Genomic DNA, 11602 nt, shown 5'->3' with positions numbered 1-11602 from the left:
GCTAATAAAAAAATTGAATGCAATGGATGCACAAAGATCCTGTCTTGAACTAATAAATATTATCACAATTATTGAACATATTCAATTAATAGATCCTAATGATGGGTCACAGTATAATCGAATAAATTGATGCAAAAATTTACACACTCAAATCTAAAAGTCGAAGCAAGAAACTGTATAGACTGTGGAAAGTTGATATCATTCATTAATAGATCCTCTCCTCTCCCCTGATTAAAAAGCTTCAATAAATATTTTCTCTTGCCCTGTTTAAATCACCCAAAATTGTTTTTACATGTATAACACAACTGTGACTACATTCTAGACTAGAATTATTACCTGGTTATAGATAAAGATGATCTCTGTGGGAGTCTACCTCAGCTGGGTTTATACCCTGTTATCATTATTGGTTTTAGTGGAAATAATATCTTGTCAAAATTGTGGGTGTTCCAGTGATGTCTGTTGTAGCCAGAATGGATACTGTGGAAACACCAAAGACTACTGTGGAGAAGGTTGCAGGGAAGGTCCATGTACTGCTCAGACTTCCAATACCTCCTCAGACGATCACTGAGTATCCCTGCGCTGATGGAAGGAGTTATCATGCGCGTAGTCCATTACAATTAAGTTGGCAAGTTCTCTTGCACTTGCAGTTCATTGATCTATTTTAATTAGTTGCCAATATTACTACAAAATTAAATTAGTTGTGAAAGTAATGAACTTATAATCTATAGAACTTTCAAAAGGTAAAAATCTACTCAATTTGATCTATAATCTCAAGTTTAAAGGGAAACAAACACTGTCTATGCATAGAAAGTGTCGTCCAACATAGTTTGCTCAGTTATATTTAGGACTTAAATTGCTGAATTAATTCGTTAGAACTTTAAATTAGGTTTAAATGTAAATCCATACCAAAAGACCAAATTGGTTTACAAGGAGGTATGCACACGGAACTGTGGGAATTTGAATTTGGATCCTGATACATATCAGACAGGATTGAAAGGCTCCAACTCTTGTAATATTAACCATATAAGTGATTATTTATCTTTGTACAGGAACTACATGTATGGACGTGCAGGGTCTTACCTCAATTTGGACTTACTAAAACAACCAGACCTTGTATCCACCAAGTCTACAATCTCCTTCAAGGCTTCCCTCTGGTTATGGATGATCAGTTCTGACTGTCACACTGCCATTGTTTCTGGACGGGGCTTCATAAAAACTTTTACAAGTCTAGATATGGCGGCATGTGATAGCCCTCAGGATGTTTCCTTGAGGGTTAACAGCTACAAATATTACTGTCAGCTACTTGGAGTAGACCCTGGAGCAAATCTAACATGTGACATAACATCAATATCCACTGGAGGAGGAAGAAAATCTAAAAAACTGATACCCATATTTTTGGGAAGCATAGGAGGAGCAAGTCTCCTATGTTTCTTGTTCTTTTTCTTCTTCAGGTTTCGCATTAGACAGCTAAGAAGACATAAATCAGGTACAGGTCTAGGTATGTACACATTTGAAAAAATATCAGTTCATTAGTTAGTTACAGTTGCCATTTCTGTCAGCTCTAACGTTTTGAAAGTGAAAATTTAGGTGGTGCTTGCGAAATAGAACCTGTAATTATTAATTTCAATTACAATTATGAAGTTCTTCAAGAAGCAACTGAAGGCTTCTATGCTGCAAACAATCTATGCTGCAAACAAACTTGGGCAAGGAGGTTTTGCTGAAGTTTATAGGGTAAAACTTTAAGCAGTCGGTAGATATATCTGGAATATGTTTCCACCACTTTTCTAAGTTGTGTGCAAATAACACCTTAGTGCATACACCATGAAAGTACATAGAACTATGTAAAACATGAAAACCAAATGATTTTTTATTATTCAATTCTTACTAGCCATTTGGAAGGCAGGTTCAGTAGACTACCTAAACAGTTCATTTTGTTTTTCCTTCTGCTTGCTATGGTTGTACTCTTCTTAGTGTGATTCCCCATTAGTTAACTACTCAAGTTAATGTAAATCAGTCCTATCTCTTCCTTATTCTGTAGTTTTGATATCGCATTGACCTATTTCAATTACTTGTGGAAATTAATACAGTTTCCTTCTTTCTTGCCTTCCAGAGAAGTAATTCTCGAGTGTTTTACGTTCACACTAGTCCTTGGCTACATAGCTTACACATAAATCACCAAAATTCCATGATATTCTAATTTTCTATGTTCGTATATCTGCTTCTTCAGATTGCTAGATAAATCGTAGGAGCAGGTAGTGCTAAATTTTCAAGTAAACAATGATATTTAGAAGATGTTTTACTGAATGAACCATGAACTTATTTGCAGGGGACACTCAAAGATGGAAAAGAGATTGCTATTAAGAATCTCTTTGTAACACAATCAACACAAGCAATGGAGGAATTCCTTATAGAAATTAAGATTTTTAGTGGTTTTCTTCATAGAAATCTCATCCGTTTGCTTGGGTTTTGCAGTAAGGGGCAGGAGCGATTCCTAGTTTATGAGTTTATGCCAAACAGGAGCCTTGATCAGCATTTGTTTGGTAACGTGTTCAACTCGCTTATTTAAAAAATTGATTTCCAAGTATAATATATCATACTCTCATTCCATGATGACTGAAACTCTGGAAACAAACAGGGGAGGGGGGAATTCATCTCAAATGGATAGATCGTTTCAAGATAATAACAGGCACAGCTCGTGGTCTTCTATATTTGCATGAACAATCTCACTTTCCCATTGTACACAGAGATATCAAAACTCCCAACATCCTTCTTGATGAAAACCTGCAACCTAAAATAGCAGATTTTGGACTAGCCAAATTTTTCCCAGAAGATAAGACACATCTTACAACTAGGGTGGTGTTGTGACGTTTTCACACATCGCCCCATTGCAAATGGGGACCCTTGCTTTTTTTTGCTTTTTAGGGTTTGTTCTTTAGGTTTTTTAGGGTTTTGTTAGTTAGCCTTTGCTTTTTGAGTGCTGTCGGGGAGATCAATAGGGTAGCAAGTCCGGCTTGAGTAAGGTCCTGATCCTGAAATTTGGCTAAGTCTGGAATGTCCTGATCCTGAAATTTGACTAAGTCTGGAAACTGAAAAACCTCAAAAAACTAGATTTTGCAATATAACTCCTGGAGGTCTGAAACCACTCTCAAACATCCTGAAAGTATATATGGAATATAACTTAAAGTTCTTATACTTAAATGTTATATTCCATAAAAGTTATCCTGATAGAGAGTTCGAAAAGTCAAATTTCGCTCCTGTCCTTTACTGAGGATCCAGAGCGAATTTCGCTCCTGTCCCTCACCAAGGGACCAGGGCGATAATACTTATTTGAGCCATTCCTGACCGTGTTTGGACGAATTGAGACATCAAAGGCATGGTGAAGGACGAAATGAGCATGATAGAGCATCCAGACTTGATCAAAAACAATGAAATGATGAAGTTTTTGCCTAAAAGGTCAAATTCGCTCCTATCCCTCACTGAAGGACCAGAGCGATTTTCTTTATATGCACATTTTTAGACCTTTTTTGGACATTAACTTTTATTCATAGCATGAGGCAGGATGATATCTTCCCTAGCAAAGACATTTCATGGTGAAAAGTGAAGCATTTGGGCCTGGAGGACAAAAATCGCTCCTGTCCCTCAGTGGAGGACCGGAGCTCAAAATCAAACATTGCCTTGTCCTTGCAAGATTTTAACAACTTGACGATTTGAAGAGGTCTAAAGAAGTGCATTTTACGAGATGAATATAATTTGAAAGCACAAGCATGAAGAAAAGTGACTCAAAATGCAAAATCGCTCCTGTCCCTCAGTAAGGGACCAGGGCGAAGTCTATTATAGCTCCCATCCCTCTCCCAGGGACCAGAGCGAAATTCTTCATAAGGTACGATCTGGGCAAAGATCAAGCAAGTTTTATGTTTGAAGGCAAGAAAGGAGATGAAACGAACCCGTTGAAGACAAATTGAAGATTATAAAACATCAACAAAGGACCTAAATGCCCAAGTTCGCTCCTGTCCCTCAGTCAGGGACCAGAGCGATTTTTACCTTTGACAAATTTCTTGCCAAGTTACAATGAATCTCAAGGCATGGATGAATGAAAAGGTACATTACGAATCCGTTGAAGATAATTTTTGAAGGTGGAAAAATGAGATGAAGCCTACAAGAGCAAGATCGCTCCTGTCCCTCAGCCAGGGACCAGGGCGATATGATGATTATGTTGCCTTTTCGCTAAGTTCAAACCTCTCCAAGTCAAGGTGAAGAGTGGCAAGGACGTTTCGAAGCGTCTCAATCAAGTACAAAGTTACGAAGACCATCAAATTGAAGGATTTGCACTAGAATACACCTAATTCGCTCCTGTCCCTCAGGCAGGGACCAGAGCGAAATTTGCATAAGGGCCTAGATTTTGAAAGTTTAACAAGTATCAAGTGTCCAAAGGGATCAAAAGGGCTTCATTTTACACGATGAAAGATATGGCAAGTTGAAGAGGGCAAGCATAAGTTCAAAACCTTGAAGTTCGCTCCTGTCCCTCTCCAAGGGACCAGAGCGATATCTACTATAATTGCCAAATCTCCCAAAAATCACGTTAAGTCAAGGTTTTGCAAGGTGGTAAAGGGTCCAAGGCATGATTAGAAGATGATATACAAAGGCTTCAAATGTTGAACGATCATCAAATCGAACAAAGAGGCTATATCGCTCCTGTCCCTCTCCAAGGGACCAGGGCGATTTGCATAGGATCCTTCATTTTCCTTCAAATGCATGTCAAGGCAAGTTCACACAAGATCAAGGACGTCCTTTAAGTGGCAATGAACAAGGAACCAAGGTTGAAAGATGTCGCATTTTGGCTAGAGCTTCAAGATCGCTCATGTCCCTCTCCAAGGGACCAAGGCGATATCACATTTAAAGACATTCCTTCGCACAAACAAGTCAATCAAGCTCGAAGGACCCAGCTAAAATGTCAATCTGAACGTAAGGATGAAGACTTTGAACGTCAAAAATGCAAGGATCGAGACCAAAATGATGGATCGCTCTTGTCCCTCAGTCAGGGACCAGGGCGATAAGGTTTGCATTTTTCATTTTTAAATTTTGGTGCTCAAACACATTTTTTGAATTTATTTAAATGCTAGGAAAATCGATATTTAATTAAAAGCATTTAAATAGCGCATGGTATTCATTTATTAATTATTTTTGCCTTTGTAAAAAATCGAATTTATTAATAAAAAAGGATGGCATTTAATAATTAATTATTAATTAATTTAAAAAATTAAAAGGAGCGCTTGGTTTATGAAAGTCGGCTTTGTTATTTATTTAAAAAATCATTTTTAATTGCCTAATTTTACCAAGGTCGGCCTAGTGGTAATTGAGGTGTGAGCGCTTATAAAGGGAGGTGAAGATTTTCATTTTCACATTGTCATTTTACCATCATCTTTACATGCGATTTGAGGAAGACAAAAGGAAGTGCGAATTGTGTTTGAAAAGTGCGAATTTCATTTCAAAGCAAAGGAAGGCGCTAGTATTATCAAAGGAGTTCGAGTTTCAAGTTAGGCGAACTTGCCAAAGACCAAAGACATCCCCAAGGGTGGCAAATTGATAAAGAGGACGTTCCTTATCCTTGAAGATCACGTTGAAGGCTTCTAACGTTAATTTTGCCTAGGCAATCCTCATTTTTGTATTCTAGAGTTAGCTCTCAAGTGAGGTATGGCGATATGAATTTATTGTTTTGATTTTGAACGTTGATCGTCATAGCTTAAATTTTGAATTTTGAAATTTTGAATTCCAATAGCTCAATCTTTTTTTAGGAAATGATAATTCAAGGACTTATCATGAGGTTTCCTAAAATTAATTTAATCTATGCTATTCATTGCAAAATCATGTTACTAATTTTGAAATGTTGTGTAGGCATCAAATGGAGATCTCATCAAGGAAAATCAAGCCGGATCAAGGACGGTCTTCGCCGGGACGATCAAGCCAGGACATGGGCGACCTCTTTCAATCCAACGTTCCAAGGCGAGGTACATCATCATCCTGCACATCAAGGACACAGGGAGTTAGAACAAGGGCTCGTTGAAGAAGTAAATAGTTCCAGATGAATTAATTAAAGCAAGCTTCTCAACAACATCAAGTTGAATATCTACCAAGTTACAAGTGTCAAATGAGGTGGCATCCTAGTCATCATTTCTCCAATCAGTGAGGTCCACCTCAGCATGTCCAGATTCAATGTACTTAACTCATGGAAGGTGGCACAAACTCCGATGTACCTACCCTGGCTATCCATTGGTCGATTTTTCTAAAGAGGACATGTGTCCAAGCAATACAATTTTATCATTGGTCAAGCATTAAATGTTATGTAATGGTTGTAACAAACCCTAATTAGGGTTTTCATTGTAAAATCTTGGCCATTGATCTCGAATTGATCTAAGCCATCAAATTGTATTGTGGGCACTATATATAAGCCCTGGCATTTCATTTTGTAAGGAGTTAGAGAGAGAGTTGGAAATAATAGGAAGCAGTTAGCAAATAGAGAGTAGTTAGCTAGTTGATAGAATAGTAATTAGAATAGAGTAGAGAGAGAAGGCAAAGATTGTTGCCAAGATGTTGTTGTAAAAGACTTATAACTTCATTGAAGAAATGGTGAAATTTATGGGTCGATTCGACAATTTGCATGGTCTTTATACTTCTCATATTTGATTTCATGTTATTAGATGAATGGAAGAAATGTGCTTGATTGATGGTGAAATTCGTACATCCATACTACTAGCAGTTTGTTGATTGCAGACTTGCCTTGTGTAGTCAACTGGAATCGTTCAGCTTAAGCTCAATTTCAATTTGTCGCTTCTTCATTGATATGCATCAACTTGATGGTGTCTATGCCTGCGGTGATGATTTGAACATCATAAAGCTTCCCTTAGAAGATCGCACTAGCCTTGTGGAGATGGTCCATTGATGTCAAAACAAGACCTAGTTAGAGTTTCATCGAAAATCAATCATTGCTCCTACATTCTTAGTATTAGGATTAGATCCTCCCTTCGCCCTCATCTTTTTTTATTTTGTTTCAAATCTAAGCTAGTAAGAGCCTGTGTTCCAGCAAAGCAGATCAGAAGTTCAATCATCAAATGTAAGTCCCCTTGTGATTCCAGCAAATCACATCATACCATTGGAGCTTATCCACACGTAGAGACCCTACATCAAAGAACCTTGAAGTTTCTCCGATTGATCCTTTTCGCAATATCTTCAGCATTCGGAAACTTTATTCAAGAGAAGATAAGGTACCCTTGGGTATTTTATTCTGTGTTAGGCTGTGTACAAAATACACATCAACAGGTGGGTGGAACCATGTAAGTTATTAGCTAACTGATTTACTTTTCCTTTGGAAATGAGTTAAGTGCTCCTCTTGTCTATTCTAATCTAGCTGTATTTTCACAGTCCTTTGCGATTCTTTTACCATTTGCGGACTACAATATAATTTATTTCTTTCTTAGTTACTGACGTAAGTTTGCAAGTTAACACTCCAAGTACTATAGAATGTCGCAAACTCACACTTTTTTATTAAATACAGTGGATATACTGCTCCTGAATATGCTGTGCATGGCCATTTAACACAAAAAGCAGATGTTTATAGCTACGGAGTCATTGTCCTAGAGATTGTGAGTGGAAAGAAGTGCAGCAAAACTGGACTTCCGCATCCCAGGGAGCTTCTTTTGCAATGGGTATGTATGCTTCTTAAATTTATGCCGCAACATATGAAATGAGATGATGTTCAGCACTAATCTGGTGGACATGTTGTAGAATCTATCGGAATTTAAACTATACATACAATAATATAAATTATAATATTAGTTTCTATAATATAAAAATTTATACTGGTGTCCACAAATAAGTGAAATAGGCCAGAATGACCATACGAGTAATATATTACCGGACAAAAAATCACCTACAACATCGTGAAGTATCAAAACAGCTAACTAAAAAGTACAATCCGATGTTGATCATCATGAAACTAGCTAACTAAAAAGTACAATCCAATGTTGATCATCATTAAGTGTGAAATGTGTCCCAAAGATCGAGTCTAACAATGCCATTTAGAGAATGATCTGACGCGAAGGCAGACATTGATAGTATCCTTGGGGATGGAACATTGGCATTTGGAGTCGAACACGCGAAGCTGTAAGCTTGCTGAGCTTCAAGAGGGCAGATACTATTATGTGTTCTTTCTTTAAGTATAATTAAGTGTTTTAATTATTTTCATGTAAGTAGTTTCTCTCCTCAATCTACATTGTGTTTTATTGGTGGTTCCGAAAAAAGTCATATGACAATTTGATGTATTGTAGATACACGATGCACCACCAAATCTGGGACTAACTAAATGTCTCTTCCCATATTTTTAGTTTGGTTGAGAAAATGGGGAGGGGGAGGATGGTGAGGCAACAGTAGTGGTTAGAAACTGTCCTGTTTCTTTGGGAAAAATAAATAAATGTCGGTAGTCAGGTAGGTGGAAGAGACAAGCTGTGATAGATTTGTACAGAGAGGAGCTAGAAAAGGGGTTTTTGTAAGTTGTTACTCAAGCAGTTCATATAGAGGTATTTTGGCAGACTTAGCAGGGACAAATAAAATGGTTTCTGTAGTTTTTATTTTCGGATAATAGGAGTTCTTTGTAATTTCTGATAATTGTTTGGTATTGCTTATTTTCAATGTATTTTCATTTTTGATTCTGCTATTCTCAATTTCTGTTTGGTATTGCTTACCTATATTTCTCTTCTACTCTGTTGTGTTCAACTCTATACCTGGAACAGGATTATTTAATTTCCCGCAATAGATGTTATTTGCATCAACTTGCATCTATCAAACAAAAATGACCCAAAGGGGAATCCATCTGAACTGAGGAGGAAGATGAAGAAGGAATGCAGGGTCACAGATAAATAGCGGTGAAGAATGTCTTAGGACTTTAGAAGCCATTGAAGCCAAACTACATTCAGATGACTCAAATGCATCTAGGGCAGTAGAACGTTCATTGAAGCTATGTCCAAAAAAGGATCTAAAGTAAAGGTTGAAATTTCAGATTTTAAAGGTTAATTCACCTCAGATTTATGCACAGACTAGGTCCAAGAGTTGGAAGAGGTATTTTGAGATGGAAAACATTGATAAAGATAATTATAAAAGGGTGAAAATTGCAGCTTCAAAATTGAAGTCTCATGATGCTCTGTGCTGGGAGAATTTGTTAAGTACTAGGAAAGAGAGGGAAAGCACAAATCAGGCTGTAGCCCAAGATTTTGAAGCACCTTAAGAGCTAGATTCTTGCCTTCCAAACTATTAGCAAAAACTGTTTAGAGAATTTCAAAACTTAAGACAGAGAGGTCAATTAGTAAAAAGTTATATAGAACAATTCATGATGTTGCAAATCCAAACTAATTTAAAAGAGAAGGCAGAGCAAGAAGCAGATAGGTATGGTAATGTCTTAATGTTTTAGCTTTAAGATTAACTAGCCTTAGTCAAGGTGCCTTGGATGAGGCATATGAACATGCCTTAAAAGCAGAGGGAAAACTAAATTGGAAGAGCAAATGGCAAATAAGATGGGTGATCGCAGATTGAATAAAGAAAAGAAAGTTCCTCCAAAGGAGAAGAGCCCAAGGGAAATGTGAAACCTGACTTTGGAGGAAGGGAGGACTGTAGAGGTAGGGGGTGATGATGAGAATCTTTTGGAGATTGGAAGCCCTTAAGATCTCTCATATACAATGAAGCTCACAAAGCCCAAGACTTTCCAATAAATCATAAAAATTCAAAAGGAGCAATGTCAATAGAAGAAGAGGAGCCACAAGCCATTGAACTAGAGGCTGAAACTGAAGAAGATATGATGCTATGAAGGACCTTGGTGGAAGGAAACAAAACACCTACAAACAATAACTGGATAATAACATATTTTAGACTAGATGCAAAGTGTCAAGGAAAGGTACACAAAAGTGCTAATAGATGGTGGATCAATAGAAAATTCACAGATACTTAAATGGTACAAAGGTTGAATCTTTCTTGTACTCATAAATCAAAGACCATATAAGATTTCTTGGTCGAAAAAAGATAGAAGTGCGCTCATGGACAAGTCTGGTTTAGTTGCCTTTTATAACAAGCCCTGGGAAGATAAGGTACTCCGTGATGTAGTACCTGTGGATGTTTGCCACTTGTTACTGGGCGAGCCCCGACAATGTGACAGAAACATAGTCCACCATGGCAGAGAAAATACTAATGAGATGCAAAATGAGGGGAAACAACATATTTTAAAACCCTGTAAAGAATGCTCAACTAAAACATTAGCTCTATCCTTGTTTACGGTGGGCTAGGAGTGAGTTTTCAGTTTCTAAAGGAGATATTTGATCTTTCAAAGAAAAAGCAACATCTAGTCAGCAAGAGGTCCCATTAAAAGTGCAGAAATTGCTAAGTCAATATTCAGATTTGACTCGTCAAATTTACCAACTGATTTGCCTCCTCCATAGGGCATCGCCCATCAAATTCATTTAATTCCACTTGCCAATCTCCCAAATTAAATTGTTAATAGCTTGACTCCTCTAGAGAATGGGGAAATTAGGTACCAAATTACTGAATTATCGAACAAGGGATTTGTCAGGGAAAGCTAAGTTCATGTGTGGTAGCTTCTTTTCTCTCCCTGAAGAAAAGAGTGAAATGGAGGTTATGTATAGATTCTACAGCCTTTAAAGATCGCTGTGAAGTACCAATATCCATTGCCAAGAATGGAAGATATATTAGATTGCATCTCAAGTGTCAATATCCATTGCCAAGAATGGAAGATATATTAGATTGCATCTCAAGTGTCAATATCTTCTCCAAAATTGGCCTCAAACACAATTATCAATTATCGTTGAATTCAAATTCGTAAAGGAGCTGAGTGGAAGACTAGCTTCAAAACCAAGGATGGTTTATATAAGTGGATGGTGATGCTATTTGGCTTGTCCAATGATATGGCTACTTTCATGTGAACAATTAATTCAAGTATTTTCACCTAATTATACCAGGCTTTGAGAAAAAAATTGCAGTAGAGTGTGATGCATCAAGCTGCCAATCTCCCAAATCAAGTTGCTTATAGATTCGCTCCTCTAGAGAATGAGGAAATGAAGTAGCAAATTACTGAAATATTGGACAAGGGATTTGTAAGAGAAAGCATGAGTCAATGTGACACACCTACTTTTCTCTCCCCTGAGAAAGGAGGGGTTATTTATGGACTCTAGAGCCTTTAAAACGTGAAAAAGTTCATTGTGAAGCACCAATATCCATTGCCAAGAATGAATGACATATTAGATTGCTTGTCAAGTACCAAGATCTTCTCCAAAGTTGTCCTCGAATGTGATTATCATCAAATTTAGATTCATGGACATAAGTGGAAGACCACCTTCAAAACCAAGGATGGTTTGTATAAGTGGGTAGCGATGCCGCTTGGCTTGTCCAATGCTCTGTCTACCTTCATGTAAACAATGAACCAATTATTTACACTAGATTATACTAAACATTGAGAAAAAAATTATAATAGAATCTAATGCATCTGGGGTAGTGTTGACGTGTATTTTGTACATCATCATACACAGAATAAAATACCTAAAGGCATCTT

At 37.3% G+C, this 11602-nt stretch overlaps 1 protein-coding gene across 1 annotated transcript; it reads left to right on the top strand.

Annotated features, from left to right (window-relative positions):
• The first annotated feature begins 452 nt into the window (after nucleotides 1-452).
• LOC131857354 (cysteine-rich receptor-like protein kinase 43) lies at nucleotides 453-9274 on the top strand. Its single transcript, XM_059209789.1, has 7 exons — nucleotides 453-603; nucleotides 887-1498; nucleotides 1588-1703; nucleotides 2327-2540; nucleotides 2636-2861; nucleotides 7550-7700; nucleotides 9050-9274. The coding sequence occupies exons 1-7, from the start codon at nucleotides 453-455 to the stop codon at nucleotides 9272-9274; spliced, it is 1695 nt and encodes a 564-aa protein (XP_059065772.1).
• Nucleotides 9275-11602: the final 2328 nt, after the last annotated feature.

This window comes from Cryptomeria japonica, chromosome 8, assembly GCF_030272615.1.
Source record: "Cryptomeria japonica chromosome 8, Sugi_1.0, whole genome shotgun sequence".
NCBI classification, from domain to species: Eukaryota; Viridiplantae; Streptophyta; class Pinopsida; order Cupressales; family Cupressaceae; genus Cryptomeria; species Cryptomeria japonica.
The sequence above is the reverse complement of the archived record's forward strand: the minus strand, read 5'-3'. Positions and strand labels throughout refer to the sequence as shown.

Coding starts and splice junctions, on each gene's coding strand:
- LOC131857354 (XM_059209789.1), top strand. CDS start 453: ATGTCTGTTGTAGCCAGAATGGATACTGTGGAAACACCAAAGACTACT. Junction 2,862..7,549: donor CTTACAACTAGGGTGGTGTT/GTGACGTTTTCA, acceptor TATTAAATACAG/TGGATATACTGCTCCTGAAT. Junction 7,701..9,049: donor GGGAGCTTCTTTTGCAATGG/GTATGTATGCTT, acceptor TTGAAATTTCAG/ATTTTAAAGGTTAATTCACC.